Source organism: Antechinus flavipes, chromosome 1, assembly GCF_016432865.1.
Source record: "Antechinus flavipes isolate AdamAnt ecotype Samford, QLD, Australia chromosome 1, AdamAnt_v2, whole genome shotgun sequence".
Classification (NCBI taxonomy): Eukaryota; Metazoa; Chordata; class Mammalia; order Dasyuromorphia; family Dasyuridae; genus Antechinus; species Antechinus flavipes.
The window spans coordinates 725,424,680-725,442,202 of record NC_067398.1 but is presented as its reverse complement, the minus strand read 5'-3'; the positions used below and the strand labels follow the sequence as shown (position 1 = coordinate 725,442,202).

At 43.1% G+C, this 17,523-nt stretch overlaps 1 protein-coding gene across 1 annotated transcript; it reads left to right on the top strand.

The window, feature by feature from the left end:
• The first annotated feature begins 7,408 nt into the window (after nucleotides 1-7,408).
• On the top strand, nucleotides 7,409-15,784 carry LOC127549161 (immunoglobulin lambda-1 light chain-like). The gene is made up of 3 exons (XM_051976999.1): nucleotides 7,409-7,485; nucleotides 7,580-7,873; nucleotides 15,339-15,784. Exons 1-3 carry the CDS (start codon nucleotides 7,443-7,445, stop codon nucleotides 15,782-15,784), a joined length of 783 nt encoding a protein of 260 aa, XP_051832959.1. The 5' UTR covers nucleotides 7,409-7,442.
• The last annotated feature ends 1,739 nt before the right edge of the window (nucleotides 15,785-17,523 follow it).

Here is a 17,523-nt window from a genome sequence, read left to right as displayed (position 1 = left end):
TCTAGATCTGGAGGAGAATTCAAACACGTCTTCCTTCCCAAGAAAGAGTATCTGGAATGCAGATTTTAAAAAAATAATATTTTATTCCTTCCCCTACACAAAATAATTTTAATGTTGATTTCTTAAAACTACAAATCCCAAGTTTTCTCCCTCCTTTCCCATCTCCACCCTTCCCTGAGACAGAAAGCAATTTGATATAGGTTATACATGTGCAATCTGACAAAACTGATTCTGAGGAAATCTCCTGAATGGATCACTAAAGAAATGGCTGATGACCTCCCAGCCTGCCCTGTCTTCTTTGTAAGGTCATTATCTCTGTTGTGGATGCTCTTCTCTTTCCTATCTTAACTCCTGGGTATTTTCCAAATTATTCCTCTACCTTGATTCCCTTGCCCTTTGTCTCCACCAATGGTCACAATAACCAAAGGCCAGATGTGGAGGATTCCCACCATTTTCTGCTTCTGTTCCTATTCATATGTTGTCAACAAATGTATCTACAGAATATCATGAAACTGAGCTGACCTGGTTGATTCTAAAATGATATTCTCTGATGGCAAATGGATCCTCACTGGGGCAAATTCAACTCTGATCCTCCCCAGACCATTCAAAATATCACTCACCATAGTGGCTGTTCCTCTTTCCTTTCTCCTCAAACCTCCCATGTCTCCCTATTCCCCTAATCTCTCAGGTGACTAATTTGTCTCAACCTTCACTGAAAGCACTGAACCATTTTCTGTAATGGGCTGAGGCTTGAGTTGATGCACTGAGGTCCCAAGCACATGAGGCTAAATAGTAATTGGACCATACTCTATTAATATGTAAGCTTGGAGAAAGAATGGTCCCCACCCACTCTTTGTGCAAGTCCTGATGTGTTGTATAGGAAATGACGATTTGGGTGGGTGGAGGCAGGGGAGTGGAAAAGGAAGGGGAAGGAGAGACTTTTGGGATGGCCATTGCGACGGTTGCCTCCACCGTTGACTCCACTGTTGGCTCGGCTCGCGTCGCTCTCTCAGCTGGCTTCCTGTCGCAACTGCCTATATTTGCTATCGCAATCTTTCTTGCCTATATTTGCTATTGCAATCTTTATTCACCTCTTCACTTCAATAAATATTGAAGATTTTTCCCTTAACCTGAATTCCTGACTCCGGCTGACTTTAAATACGCGGTCATTACATCAGACACTTAACAATTCCTGGTTGTGTGACCATGGGCAAGTCACTTAACCCCAACTGCCTCAGCAAAAAGCAAAAAGAAGAAGAGAAAACAAACAGAAAAGCCGTCCCAAAAGTCTCTCCTTCCCCTTCCTTTTCCACTCCCCTGCCTCCACCCACCAAAATCGTCATTTCCTATACAACACATCAGGACTTGCACAAAGAGTGGGTGGGGACCATTCTTTCTCCAAGCTTACATATTAATAGAGTATGGTCCAATTACTATTTAGCCTTATGTGCTTTGGACCTCAGTGCATCAACTCAAGCCTCAGCCCATTACAATTTTCCAAGAGCTCCCTCTTATTCTCTCCTATACTTACATCTCCCAGATGTCTTTTGTCCCTGTCTCTGCTTTCTCCTATAATGAGGTTGCCTTTGTCCTTAATGAGAAAGAAACCTTTAAAGGCACAGGTGATTTTGTTCCATTCAATATTTCCCAGCAGCTTGTACCCTCTGCCATCCTCACTCTCTCACTTTTCTTCCATGTCTCCTTGGCTATTTGGTTTCTTTCTCATTCCCCAGTCCATCTCCCCATCCTTTGTAAACTCCAATTGGATCCGAACAAGTTCTGGAGGCATCGAGCTATCTCTTCTGTCTTCTGTGACAAAACTGACTTCAACATTTGCCTGATTCCTTGCTTATCTTCAGTGTCAGCCCGCAGTTAGCCCAGGGAGCAGGGGAGTATACATTCCACCTCAAGAGAGTGAGAAGAAGAGGGGATGAGATTTGAGTCCCAGTGACCAACTAGCTCAGGGGAACAAAGTTGTGGCAAAGATGGCCCATAAGTGGATTGGACACAAGGTTGGCTCCTTCTCCCTTCTCTGGGAGGATGGAGTTTCTTGCCTTTTGCTGGATAAAGCAGGGGCACCTCATTACAAGGTAATTTTGGAGCAACTAGTTTTAGGGAAGCAGTCATTTTGGAATGAGGCAGGTACAAAGAACTTGGAGTTGTCCCAAATCTCCATAATTGGTGAAAAGCCAGAAGATAATTCCCCAAACTCAGCATTTCCTTTGCACTTTTCCTTCTTCCAGTGCTTATGGGATAAGCATCCTTTAGGGGCCCAGATGCTCCTTGTCCTAATCCTTGCCCACATCTGGAAAGTAAGAAGGTATAAATGGGACATTTGGGGATAAATGGATGAAGAGCCCATGTAATAAAGGAGTGGGGCTGGATGGAGTAGAAGGCAAAACCCAACAATATGTACTTTTGCAATGAAAAAGAAATAAAGATTTACATAGAGTTACAATGAGGGGTTCAAGTAAAATGTATTATGCCTCAATTGAATAAAAAGGCAACATAATTTTTTAAAGGCAACAATCAAAATGCAGTGAATAAAGATGAAAAATTAAAGCATTATTTGTAAATTCAGCTTATATAAGGAAACTATCAAGACTGAACATATATATATGCCAAGTGTCATAGTATCTTACTACCTAAAAGCAAAGCTAATTGTATTAGAGATGATCAGGCAATAAACAATAATAGTTGAAGACTGTAATTAACCCATTTCAGAGCTAAATAAATCTAGCAGAAAGATAAACAATATGTTAAGGATCTACATGGAATTTTAGGGGGTTTAGGAGAAATCATTCATGATGTAGGTTTCTCTTAAATCATGTAAGTGGTGAATTTGATAGAACTCCAAGTGGGGAGTCAGGAAAGCCTGATTTCCAATCTGGCCTGAGACACTTACTGGGTTTATGATCCTGGACAAGTCAATCAATTAATTCTGTTTGCCTCAATTTCCTCATCTGTAAAATAAATTGGAGAAGGAGAAAAACCAATAAAATATCTTTGTCAAGAAAACCCACAAGGAATCACAAAGACTCAGACACAACCAAAATCCCTAAAAAAAAAAAAAAAGGCAACAAAAGATTTCTGTTATTTATGGGAAAGAAATCACAGAAGTATCTGTATTTATCACCTGTGAATGACAAATTTGGAAAATCTGATGGTGTACTAATTTATAAAGAATTCAGATACAAATTCACAGAAGCAGAAACATTAAACACCTTCCCACAATTTAACAAAAAGTAAAACTGATAAGAGGAAATTAAAAGTAGGATGTATTCTCAAAAATAGAACTGAAATAATATAATCTTTAAAAAAATAATATTTGCGTTAAAGAATAAGTCACAGAAACATTAAGTAATTAAGGAAGCCTCTGTTCCTGTGGAATTGATGTAATGCATAATTGAGGAACCAGATACTAAAGATCATCCTGCTTCTTATTAATTGCCCTGAAAAGATTGGCTGGTCAATACACAGAGGATGGCAACAAATTGTATTTTGTTAGACAGCTAGAAGAGAAAAATTAGTTTTCATATTTATAAGCATGCCTTAAAAGGAGAGCACCATTGGTTATTGATTATATGGGGACAAGATATTAGTAATGGAGAAAGACTTTCATAGGCTGCAGGGGAAGAGTTGCTATTTCCTCTGAGCTTTCTTTGGAGAATGCCTTAAGCATAGCTGAGAGCAGGCTTATAGAAGAAGAAAACAGAAATAAGATAATAATGTACAGTAATAGAGCAGGAGATTTCAAAGAGCCTCAGACTTACCTTATGGTACCCTGATGAGAAAATACTTGCTAGGGAGTATCTACTAGTTTGGGGGGATGAAAGGATGTGTGGACTTTTAGTCTTATGGAACTTAGTGGCCAAAGAAATGTGAAGAGCAACCCCTGAAATCTGAGATCCATGTTGACTGTAATCATGATCTAATGACATCCTTTCCAGTTTGGTGTTTTTATCTCTTGGAAGAACTTACAAAGTATTTGCTGTGAGAAAATCAGTTATGTCCCTATTGTGGGAGCAAGTGTGGGAGTCCCTTCAGGACTCATAGTAGTCTTGAGGAATTTCTCTGCTGGGTGCAAGTGGGATTTGAGCCAACCCCTCCTCTCCAGGCTTCGATCTTAGACTTGGAAGTCTTTTCTGGTGATATGTGGCAGCACTACTCTGGGACAGGCATTTATGGGGTGCTTATGGAGGTCTAGCAATTGGGTAGGAGGGTTTGCCAAGTCCAATTCAGGGCAAATCATTCGCCTTTAGTACCCACCTCTCACCCAACACTTTACTTTACCAGTAACTATGCCCTGGAAAAATCGTCTCAGCAAAAGGTTAAACCAGGTTAAGGATGACCCATAGGCCTCTATCTCTTCAGGGATTTAAGGGGATGGCTACCCAATCATGTGGCAACTTCCCCACAGAAAGCACAGGTGATAGCAATTTGTTGCGGTGCCCATAATGGCAGCTGGAGCAGGCACTGTGGAGCACTGAGAGCTTGGTCAGACATTCAGGATGCCAAGGTCATCGGCTGCATCCCAGGCCATCAGCTGTCATGCTGACTTAAGACTTTGATGACTCAGAGGAGACAATGAGGCTGAGGACTTTGCACAGCTCTGCTTCGCTTAAATCCAATTTCCACACAAATCAAGACATCACCCATACCACTTTACCCTTTCTACCTACCTTAAAGGCCTGTGATGGTGGCTGAGTGATGAAGCAGCACACTGGGAGTTGTAGTCACAAGCATGCATGCAGGTGGTCCAGGCCATAGCATTGTCTTCTCACTGGAAGTAGCAGTGAGATACCACAGCCCCAGCAGTGGCTGAGCAGACTTTTTAGGATCGATGTCCTCTGAGTCCGAGGAGAAGGCCAGAAAAGGTGTCCTAAAAATTGTCTGCTTACCCACCCAGGCTACTTATAAACCTTTGGGGTGCATCTTTCACCCACCCTTTACCTGTGGCTCGGTTCCTTGAAAGTATGGTGTGGGCAGTAGTCAAATCCCCTCTCCCTGTATCACCTTAGTAAAATCCCTAAGGGCAGTTTGACTGGACATTGTGCAAAGGGAAGCTTGTGATCCCTCTTGGGGTTAGCGCTAAAATTCTGGTGGAATCAGCAGGAGTCACCACTCTGGAGACATAACCATGTGCTAGAAATGCCACAGAGACAGGTAAGGAATCCTACACCGAGGGACTCAGAGCCTTGAAATTATGATACTCTTCCCCACTCTCAACCTCAACTTTACCAAGGCTTGATTCCTAGATCCTAGATTACTCAAGTCTAAGCCTGAGGAAGTAGATAGTTGGGAATGCCAGTGAGGTCATGCTACTGGGGAATGAAAGATCCCTGATGCTCTTGTGTGACTCATAGCACCCTCAGCATGTAAGGAAGGTGCCCATATGCTCTCTGGAGCTCTGATCCCTTGAATTCAGAGGAACTGGTCTTGAGCTTGGGTGGCACTAAATACAGACCATCAAATTCATTAGAGTGAGCCTGGTTCCCTGACATGAACCTTTCTCTTAAGGAATTGTAGTTCTCGATTGATCTATTTCCATATTTTACTTTTGTTAGAGACTGTCAAGGTTTTCTCCTTCACGTAATGTTAAAACGATCTTCCTAAAGTACAGATCTGACAATGTCAACTTTCTCCCTATTCAGTGAACTCCAGTGGTTCTTTATCATCTCAAAAATTAAAAATAAAATCCTCTAATGGACATTCAGAGCTCTCTATAACCTCTCTTCCTTCTTCATCTTCACTCTGCTTGCACATCATTCCTCCCTTATATTCTGTTCTTCAGCAAAACTGTCCTTCTTCCACTTGCTGTTGCTCACATTAGACACTCCATTTTGGGACTCTAGGCATTATTAGTGGCTATGTCTCCTGCAGAGAAGTCTTTCTCTCCATCTGTTTCCTGGCTTTCCTGATTTTCCTCAAGTCAGAAATCAAATACTACATTCGAGGAGAAGCCTTTCCTGATCACCCGAAATGCTAGTACCCTAATTCTACTGCTTATCTCTACTTTATTCCTTATATTCTTTCCTTAAATGTAGTGGTTTGCTTACTGATTCTGCCATTAGACCATGAGTACTTGAAAGGAGAGTACTTTTTGCCCTTCTTCCAGGGAAACAAAGGGTGAATCACGGTGTGATAGTGCTTGATAAGTGTTCATTGATTGACTGACATCACTTCATAGGATACCCTTTGGCTTAAATCAAGATAGTAGCTGGGGATGGATAGGGAACATTTTATTATTTTTTATTTTTTTATTATATAACTTTTTATTGACAGGTCATATGCCTGGGTAATTTTTTACAGCATTATCCCCTGCACTCACTTCTGTTCCGACTTTTCCCTTCCCTCTCTCCATCCCCTCCCCTAGATGGCAAGAAGTCTTATACATGTTAAATATGTTAGAGTATATCCTAGATACAATATATGTGTGTAGAATCGAACAATTCTCTTGTTGCACAGGGAGAGTTGGTTTCCAAAGGTAAAAATAACCTGGGAAGAAAAACAAAAATGCAAACAGTTTACATTCATTTAGGGGAACATTTTATTGTTGGAGGCCAGCTCCTGTAGTGAATGAAGGAGGTGAATTTACCGGAACCGGGTGGACGATTTCTAAGGAACAGGTAGAAGTAGTCCAGCTTCCCAGCCTGAAGGAACAGTTTCAAACAAAGCAATATGGTTTTCTCACACTTCCCACATTTAAATAAAGCTTTCTCACAAGACAGAAATTGGCCTAGATTCAGAATTGAGTCACAAGATGGGGTACTGTGGGTCGTTCAAATTCCACGATTCTTTCACTCCCAATTAAAGGTGGGCTGCACTGAACCTGAATAATGGAGAAGAGCAATCAGAAGGTCCCCAAAGAAGAATGTTTATGATTCTTTGTCTTGAAAGATAGCTGGCCTTGCTGGAGGTAATTCTGAGCACGGAAATGTGACCATTTACACTACTTCTCTTTCCATCACCATTGCGGGAGAAGCAAAGGGTTTTATACCTGTAGTTATGTATCCTTAGTGTTTTGCTGCTGGTTGTTTTTTTGTTTTGTTTTGTTTTGTTTTTGACAAGAAATGTCTTGACGGCTTGGGTCCAGCAGGGGTCGCTGTGGGACTACCGTGGCTACATTGTTGCAGGGCTTGATCACAGCAGGAAATCAGGAAACCACAGGCAGAGTGGGCTTTGAGGCTCCTGAAGCTTCTGCCCTGCAGCTGGGTCCTGGCTGGGCCAGGGGCAACCTCAGGGCCAGACCACAGTCTGCTCCACCCGTCTCTATAGGAACTCGAGAGCCAGCAGGAGTCCCAGCCCAGGGCCCCAGCGAGGGCACTTTAGAGAGTTATTTGCATAAAGGAATGTTCTAGCCTCCCAGGAGGGGGTGGGGTTGGGGGATAAGAGGGAGCCGGGCCCGAGCTCTGGGCCCTAGGAAGCAGAGCATCGACACCATGGCCTTGATTTCTCTCTTCATCCTGCTCGCTCTCTGCACAGGTTGGGACCAGACTGTCTGGGCTCTTGGGCAGAAAAAGGGATGAGCTGGGCATGTTTCTATTTCTGATATATGTGTCTGTGCTGTTGGTTTCAGGGAGCAGGGCTCAGCCTGTGGTGACTCAGGAGCCTTCTCTGACGGTGATCCCAGGAGGAACAGTCACCCTGACCTGCAGCTCCAGCACAGGGGCGGTCACCTCTGGGCACTATCCAGCGTGGATCCAGCAGAAATCTGGTCAATCCCCCATGGGGCTCATTTACCACACCAGCAGTCTTGTACCAGGTGTCCCTGCTCGGTTCTCAGGGTCCCTCCTTGGGGACAAAGCTGCCCTCACCATCAAGGGGGCCCAGCCTGAGGATGAGGCTCACTACTACTGTGTGCTGTGGTATAGCAGTGCTACACAGTTTCACAGTGATAAGCTCACATGAGGAACTGGGACAAAAACTTTCTCTGGCTCACGCAAATGTCACATGTAGAGATTCCCCCGATCTCTAAGATACCCAGTTTCTTGCCTAGGTAGGCTAAGGATGGCTCTCCATTCGTTTCCATGTCCATTGACCTGACCTGTTATATATTTCTCAGATTAGTCTTGAGAGTGAGGTCTCCAGAGATTGGCCCTAAGATGGTGGGGTCAGTACCTGTTACACTTATAATTTCTGAAACCTTCCGGCTACAATTTGAAGTTTCCATTCCCATATCATCCTCATCAATGGAGTTCTTTCCCATGACAATTTTGAGAACTTGGGAACAATGCACTAGCAGTTAAAGCAGGATGAGCCTTCAAGCATGGCCTCATTCCCAGAGAAGGGCATTCCTTTAAATGAGAATAATGGCATCAAAAAAGTAGAATCTAGTCAGCATGATTTTCTGTAAAATTCTAGAATGGATTTGAAGATGTGGTTATTGAGGACCAATTGTGCAGCTTTATTCTCTCCAAGGCCACCATCCCACTAGTGACTCCCTCTCCTTTCCCAATTTCAACTCCTTTGTGAACCAATTCAACTCTATACTGTCTGTGATCCTTGTGGAACTTGATCCTTTGTCTGATTTGTAAACACAATTTGTCAATCCCGTCTTGGATTATTCTCCCCATTCACTCCGGAAACATGCTACTGATTGGAGCTGGATAAAATCATGAACCTGTTGGCTGGATCTATTATAAAATGGTGTCCTCTCTCTGATATGAAGTGGACCTTCAGAACAACCAACCAATTACCCTTCTCTTCCCTACAAGATTCCAAATCTCACACTGTACCTGAGTTATTCCAAATTTTTTTCCCTCAGGCTTCTCATGGTTTCTCATGCCTGCATCCTCTCAGCTAGCATTTGACTCAAAGTTTCTTGAAAAAATGGATTTGTTGGGAGTTTACTCTGATTCCCACTTACTCAACTTCTCTCTCCCAATGCATTTTTCTTATTACCTCCACTGTCAGCCCTATGTCCCATGAGAATCTTCTCCTTGTCAAGGCCAAGTTCTCTCAAAGCAAATGCGATCCCATATTCCAAGTTCTCCAGCATGTGGTGCCCTCTAGTATCCCCACTCTCTCACTTGTTCCTAGTCTCTCCCCATTTGCTACCTGCTTCCTTGATGTCCATAAATATACCCAGGTCTCCTCATCTTCAGAAATCTGTCACTTGATCTGCCCACATTCAATTGCCATCTTTCTATAATATCACCTCTAGAGTTTTCTTGAAAGAGTCTTGTGGAAGTGAGCCCAATTTCTGCTTCTGACCCATTGCCAATGACTTCTGCAGATGAACTTGCCCAATTTCCCAGACTGCAGCAGCACTGAGCCCCCTTTCACTTCTAAGACCTGAAGTCATGTGGAATGGATCCTATAGGCTCAATTTTATTTATGATCCATTGGGTGCAACTTGGCTATACTGCTCATTAAAGTGAACCAACCCCTCATCTCCAGGCTTCCATCTTAGACTTGGAAGGCTTTTCCAATAATACTTGGCAACATTACCCTGGGAGAGATATAAACAGTTCTGAGAATCTGAGAGAAAAGAAGCTCTTACATAAAAACCTTGAAGGTACCAGAGTAAAAGTCACTCTGAAACAAAAGCACTGGATGTCGTTCAAAATAGCTGCTCTGTCTTGATTCTCAGAAGCTAGTTTGAGTATCACTTTTTTCATGGCTTCATAATAAAGCAGGTTATGGTCCCTTTAAGAAACTGTATTTCCTATTGATCTGTGATTCCTTTCAGATTCCCAGCCCCTCCTGTCTGAGGCATATCCTCCCCAGTCCAGGAAGCCAGAGCCTTTGATTCAGGAATTCTGGTCAAAAAGCATCCCTTTGAATTCCAATAGGAGATCCAGACTTGTCCTAGCCCCCACTAGGTCTGAGCCAACTTAGGCTCTCCTAGCTCCCACTGGTTCTGATCTGCCCCAGTTGTCCCAGCCCTCATTCTGACTTGCTTAGGCCACCTAGCTTGGGCTTCCCAACCCCGCACTAAGATAGCCAATATAATAAGCTTCCATCAACTAAAGTCTTTGCAGATGGACCTCGATGGCTCATTCAGCTGCCAGAACTTTCTGCCCACTGAGATCCGCATTCTCAGTGCAAAACTCCATTTCCCATAGATCTGCCACTATAGAATTCAGTCTCCTGGCAAACTGATTCCTATCCAACACTAAACTTGTATTTTGCAACTAATATTCACTGGAGTGAGTGAATTCTTTCACTTCTAGAACCCGTGGCCGATTCAATGGGGATTCTTAATAATTCTCTTATAGCCACTAACCACTAGACCACCAGAAATCTAGACCACTCTACACCTCATCAATAACATATCAGTGGGAAACTGGAATGAGTGGGGAAATAGAATGAAAGAAGTGTTTGATGATTTGTGGGAAGATTGCACAGTCACTGACAGAAATAAGGATTTGGGGCTTCTCAGTCCAAGATATATGTGGGGCACTATAGACAGAGAAGCACTAATTTCAGTCAGAAGTCATTGAAAAGTCCAAGTTGGAGAAGCACTATGAGAAACCTGATAAACAGACAAGCAAAACTGAGGATAGAAGCTGATGGGAGAAGGCTGGTTTCAGAGGCTGAGTTGCTGAGAAGCTGGATGAAAGTTTCAAAATTTCCTACACCAGAGAAGCAGCCTGGGCTTAGCTCAGATGATAACAGGCTGAGTAGAGGAAAACTTTTTTTTTTTTTTTTTTTACTGATCTGAATGGATCTGAATGGAGGAAAACTTTAATGCTGGAAGCTGAGGGGAAAAAAAACACATCCTGTATGAAGAGCTTGCTGGCAAAAGACTGTTTTCTTCTATAATTTCACTTACAAATTGAGATAAATGATTTAAGAAACAAAATATCTTATCAAGACCTCCACTAAGTCATTGATGAATGCAGGAAAGATTTATTTTACATTCTTGCAAGAACAGGTGCCTAGGTGAGTAGATGCCCCTTTTCAAACTCCAAGGGTGGCATTTTATTTCCTATCCTGAAGCCCGAGTCCCTCTCTTAATTCCCCATCCATTGGGTCTTCCATGACATGAATCTCCAGTCCTCATTACATAGCCTGTCCCTGCTCCAAAGGAGCTTCCATTTTAGAAGTGGGAGAAGGAAACAAAGGAGGGCTAAGGGCAAAGAACAAAAGATTGTTTTCAGATCTCAGGCCACACTCTTGATTATAAAAGTCAGTCCCCACCCCCAAGAAGCTTACATCCTTTGGGGTAAGATAGTCTCTGCTCTTGATTATTCCTTGCTGTCCTTGTGGGTTTCAGTTTTCTGGGTCCAGGAGTAATATTACAATCAATGCTCTTTAAAGTCAGAGAAGATTCAGTGATTCATGAGAAGCAGGTACACTCATAAATAAGAAACACCAAATATTTCCCAGGGAGCAAACCTTATACTGGTAGCTTGGTTCTTTCCTCCCTTCCTTTAAGGTTTACATTGGTCAGAATTATGGTCAGAGTTGGTTACAACTGGTCACATTTACTATATGAATGTTATTAGGTTGGATACAATTGGTCACATTTACTATTTGAATGTTATTAGATTGGGTATAATTTGTTACATTTATTATCTGAATGCTTATTAGATTGGTTACAATTTGTTACATTTCCTATCTGAATAGTCATTAGGTTGTTTACAATTTGTTACATTTCCTATTGAATAGTTATTAGGTTGCATTGTAATCAAAATTATAATTGGTCAGATTTGCCATCCAAATAGTCATTATCTTGGATTATAATCCCCTGAAAAAGCTTTTAGCCTTGTCACTGACTGTAGCTGGTTTGGATCAGTTTATCCCTAAGTCCCCTTGGTTAGAAACTTAGTAGTTTAAAAAGTTCCTCAACTCACAGGTGATGGGAGATGTGTGGGGCAAAGACCACTGGCTCAACTAAATCAAATAAATCAGGGAAATTTTTCAAGGTAAAAGCAGAAAGGAATTTTATTACAATCTCCTGAGAAAGGGCGTCTCTCTCCCAACAAGCAGTCAGACAGGGAAAGTTGGGCACAGTTAATAGACCAGGTTTTTATAGCGATCTGGGCCAACATTCCCCATAGACTGGACCTGTGCCCTGATTAGTCAGGAGAAATGATGTCATCTTCTAAATCATAAATGAGGAAAAACTTCTCACCGAACCATTTAGGATTACTAAATTACCTTATATGGGAGTATCAATGCCAAGATGGCCCTAATTTAATCTCACAAAGAAAAGACCTATGTGATCCCATCCTTTGCTGGAGCAAGAGACTTGAGCCTGGGGCACAGATAACATTTGACCTTCCCTCAATTCTTAGAACACTGGCTTCATCTTGTGAGATAGTTTTCACAGTTTACTCATTCAGAGACATCCTAACAAGATATTTCACCTCTTCCTTCCCTTATCTTGTTCTAATAAGATCTGTGGAACTCTAACTTCTCATACTTCTCATACTGTACTACAGAAAAGAGAATTTCAATGAGAATCAACAGAAACAAAACATTTGCTAAGCAACAAACTCAGTGAAAAATGGAACCAACACAGTAAAAGCAATGATGCCATGAGACATTAAGCAATAATGAAGCAAAATTAAAGGACTGAAAAAATTAATGAATATTTATATCTCTTAATAAAAATAATGGATGCAGAAAATATTGAGGGGGGGAAATTAAACATTCTTGTGCTACCTGCAAACCAAGATTAAATAAGAGCTTAAATATTAAATATTATTAAATATTACAGATCAAACATCTGTCTGGATCTTTGAGAACAAGAGGGTATAGGGAAAATAGAAAGGATCCACCATTTACTTTCAGAAAGAAACCTGTTGGAATCCTTACAAAGTGTAAACTCATTAGAGTTGATAGACACAATAATGATCTAATTTAGCATGGTTCAGTATGATTGATCTGATCTTACAAGGAGATGTTATGGGTCAGAACTTGAAACAAGGTACTAAGTGGAAGTGATAGAAAGAATACTTGTGTTCACACCTTTAGAGAGCTCATAGAAGCAAGAAGCTCTCAGGGCCAAAAGGCACTTTGGGATAGACACAGAGCATTCTGGGAGATTGAGAGCCAGAAGCCCTCTCTCGGAGGCAAGACAGATTCATTTCAACTTTCACCTTGGTGCTGGCTGGAGATATTTGGAAGAAGAGAAGCTGAAGCTGGCAGAGACTCTGGGAGACACAGAAGCCCACAAGCCCACTCTCAGAGGTAGAGTCAGATTCATTCCATCTTCCACCTTTGTGCTGGCTGGAGGCTGAAGAAAGCAGAGGCAGAAGCAAAGGACAAAGCTGCAAGAGCTCTTAGAACCAAGGAGAGAGAGAGGCCTCTAAGAAAGCTAACCGGGCTTGGAAAGAGATAAGAAATAAATGTTTGGATTTTATCAGCTGGCTGTATTTGAAGTGATTATTACTCTGAACCGAAACTAAGGCTGCCTCCAGAAAACCTCCCCAAGAAACCTGCTCCCAGAGAGAACGATTATATTATATAAAAGAAGAGAACACCACAGAAACCCCCAAATGAAAACTCTCAGTCACATCTTAGTCAAAACCCAGAGATTCCAGATTACAGAGAATAAGTGTCCAGCATCCAGAAGGTTAAAAAAAAAATTAAAAGGTCGGGGTATTCAAGAAACAGCATAAAAAAAAAAGGGACAGAGGATGACTGCCCAGAAGAAGAATACACAAAAGCAGCTGTGAATAACTAGGTTGGGTCTCCAAACTCAGCTCTTACCCCATGACCTTGGCCCCTTCTCTGTCCCAGTGAAATCCATTTCCTTCTAAAGGGAAATAGGAGACAAAGGAGAGAGGGGAGGATGAGGATAGATTAAGGGTGGCATGAGTCCTAAGAAAAATAAATTCTAAATAAGAATTTACAAAATTATTTATAGCTGTTTTAGGGATGGTCAGGAGTCAGAGCCTGAGGAGAGTGGATTGATGGACTGGAAGAATGGATTGATGAACGTATTAATGTGATAGAGTACAATTGTTCTGTAAGAAGTAGGAAAGGGGCAGTTTCAGAGAAACCTTGGAAGGAAAACTTGTATGAAATGATGCAGAGTGATGTGAACAGAACCAGGAGAAGAATTTATGCTGTGACAAGATGCTAAAACTGTTGTGCCACAGTTCTCTTTTATTGTCCTGACTCAGTTTTCCTAATTGGTTCTGCCTCAGTTTCCTTAATTGTTCTGCCCTGGTTTCCCTAAGTTATCCTTCCTTGGTTTTCTTAATTGTTCTGCCTCAATCCCTTTAGTTGCAAATCCCCCTCCAGTGCATTAAGACTGGTATAACTCAGGACTATTTGCTCTAAGGTTATAAATTGTCACTGTGTAAACTCAGAAAGGGGGAATCCAGACATTTTGTCTCTTGCCAGACATTTTCTTAACCTTCAGCTTGTTAGAATTTATGGTCCTACCTCCCAACCTGTCACAGCCGAGTTGCTGGTTCCTGCCTGGAGATTCCAGCTCACCAGAGTTTGGACTCCATTCCCTGCCTTTGTTTAGCTACTGTGTATAAATATGTCAATGAGAACTGGCATGGGCTGCTGGATGCTGGATTCTTGGAGACGATAGTCTCATTCAGCCCTGGGACCAAACCATGGATCCATTTGGTCCCAGTAAATGTCTCCCTTTCAAAAAAATCTCTCTAATCTCTATCTTGCCTCATTTTCTCCAGCATTTAAAAACCAAACAATTTTGAGATGAAGAAATATTGGTCAGGAATGGTTTGTAGCTGACACCGGATGGATGGCCCTGGGCTCTGATCAGCTGGCTGGCTGGGCTGGTCTCAAGAACTGTGTCAGGAGGCTGGGATCCCAAGGCCACAGGCCAAAGAGAAGGAGCCATGAAACAAATGACTGGCCCGTTCAGCTGGCTGCTAAAAATACTCCAGTCTTAGTATTCTCTGAGTAACAAGAGATGGCTCAGGGGGCTTGGCTCCAGCAGGGGTCGCTGTGGGACTATCATGGCTACATTGTTGCAGGGCATGATCACAGCAGAGAAACCACAGGCAGAGTGGGCTTTGAGGGCTTTCCTGCAGCTGGGTCCTGGGGGGGGGGTAACCTCAGAGCCAGGGCTGTCCCAGCCGTCCCAGCATTAACTAGAGCCAGCAGGAGTCCCCACTCAGGGCCCCAGCGAGGGCACTTTTGAGTTATTTGCATAAAGGAATGTTCCAGTCTCCCAGGAGGGGGTGGGGTTGGGGGATAAGAGGGAGCTGGGCCCGAGCTCTGGGCCCTAGGAAGCAGAGCATCGACACCATGGCCTTGATCCCTCTCTTCATCCTGCTCGTCCTTTGCACAGGTTGGGGCCAGATTCTCTGGGCTTTAGGGGGAAAAGAAGGGGTGAGCTTCATAGTTGGGAACCTGGTCCCTGTTTCTGATATATGTGTCTGTGCTGTTGGTTTCAGGGAGCAGAGCTCAGCCTGTGGTGACTCAGGAGCCTTCTCTGACCGTGATCCCAGGAGGGACGGTCACCCTGACCTGCAGCTCCAGCACAGGGGCGGTCACCTCTGGGCACTATCCAGCATGGATCCAGCAGAAATCTGGCCAGTCCCCCAGGGGGCTCATTTATGATACCAACAATCTTGTATCAGGTGTCCCTGCCCGGTTCTCAGGGTCCCTCCTTGGGGACAAAGCTGCTCTCACCATCAAGGGGGCCCAGCCTGAGGATGAGGCTCACTATTACTGTAACTTGTGGTACAGCGGTTCAAGTCAGCCTCACAGTGACAGACTCAGATGGGGAACTGAGACAAAAACCTTCTGCAGATGCCTGGCCCCAGATAGGAGGCTACTCAAAGGTGTCTGGGAAGCCCAGTTTCAGGGCCAGTCTAAGGATGGTCCTGCATTCACTTAGCTGTCCTCTTACCTGATGGGGTGTATTTCCCAGGTCCGGCCTGAGAGTGCGCCCTCTATGGATGCAGACCTGGTGGTGAGAGGGCAGACCTTGTACCTACAGAGGGTTTCTGAAACCATCCAGTCCAAGACATTCCAGGCACTCCCTTTGGAAGCCAGCCAGAGCCATGCTGCTCTTTCCAGGGATGTTGCCAGGACCTTGAAAGCTAGGAAACCAATGGATGAGTGATCTAGATCTGGAGGAGAATTCAAACACGTCTTCCTTCCCAGGAAAGAGTATCTGGAATGCAGATTTTTAAAAAATAATATTTTATTCCTTCCCCTACACAAAATAATTTTAATGTTGATTTCTTAAAACCACAAATCCCAAGTTTTCTCCCTCCTTTCCCATCTCCACCCTTCCCTGAGACAGAAAGCAATTTGATATAGGTTATACATGTGCAATCTGACAAAACTGATTCTGAGGAAATCTCCTGAATGGATCACTAAAGAATGGCTGATGACCTCCCAGCCTGCCCTGTCTTCTTTGTAAGGTCATTATCTCTGTTGTGGATGCTCTTCTCTTTCCTATCTTAACTCCTGGGTATTTTCCAAATTATTCCTCTACCTTGATTCCCTTGCCCTTTGTCTCCACCAATGGTCACAATGACCAAAGGCCAGATGTGGAGGATTCCCACCATTCTCTGCTTCTGCTCCTATTCATATGTTGTCAACAAATGTATCTACAGAATATCATGAAACTGAGCTGACCTGGTTGATTCTAAAATGATATTCTCTGATGGCAAATGGATCCTCACTGGGGCAAATTCAACTCTGATCCTCCCCAGACCATTCAAAATATCACTCACCATAGTGGCTGTTCCTCTTTCCTTTCTCCTCAAACCTCCCATATCTCCCTATTCCCCTAATCTCTCAGGTGACTACTTTGTCTCAACCTTCACTGAAAGCACTGAAACATTTGACAAGAGCTCCCTCTTATTCTCTCCTATACTTACATCTCCCAGATGTCTTTTGTCCCTGTCTCTGCTTTCTCCTATAATGAGGTTGCCTTTGTCCTTAATGAGAAAGAAACCTTTAAAGGCACAGGTGATTTTGTTCCATTCAATATTTCCCAGCAGCTTGTACCCTCTGCCATCCTCACTCTCTCACTTTTCTTCCATGTCTCCTTGGCTATTTGGTTTCTTTCTCATTCCCCAGTCCATCTCCCCATCCTTTGTAAACTCCAATTGGATCCGAACAAGTTCTGGAGGCATCGAGCTATCTCTTCTGTCTTCTGTGACAAAACTGACTTCAACATTTGCCTGATTCCTTGCTTATCTTCAGTGTCAGCCCGCAGTTAGCCCAGGGAGCAGGGGAGTATACATTCCACCCCAAGAGAGTGAGAAGAAGAGGGGATGAGATTTGAGTCCCAGTGACCAACTAGCTCAGGGGAACAAAGTTGTGGCAAAGATGGCCCATAAGTGGATTGGACACAAGGTTGGCTCCTTCTCCCTTCTCTGGGAGGATGGAGTTTCTTGCCTTTTGCTGGATAAAGCAGGGGCACCTCATTACAAGGGAATTTTGTAGCAACTAGTTTTAGGGAAGCAGTCATTTTGGAATGAGGCAGGTACAAAAAACTTGGAGTTGTCCCAAATCTCCATAATTGGTGAAAAGCCAGAAGATAATTCCCCAAACTCAGCATTTCCTTTGCACTTTTTTTTCTTCCAGTGCTTATGGGATAAGCATCCTTTAGGGGCCCAG

Bases quoted from the DNA above. Each gene is read 5' to 3' on its own strand.
- LOC127549161 (XM_051976999.1), top strand. From the start codon at position 7,443: ATGGCCTTGATTTCTCTCTTCATCCTGCTCGCTCTCTGCACAG. The intron at 7,486-7,579 runs GTTGGGACCAGA...TGTTGGTTTCAG, and splicing joins CCTGCTCGCTCTCTGCACAG to GGAGCAGGGCTCAGCCTGTG. The intron at 7,874-15,338 runs GCAGTGCTACAC...TGTTGGTTTCAG, and splicing joins CTACTGTGTGCTGTGGTATA to GGAGCAGAGCTCAGCCTGTG.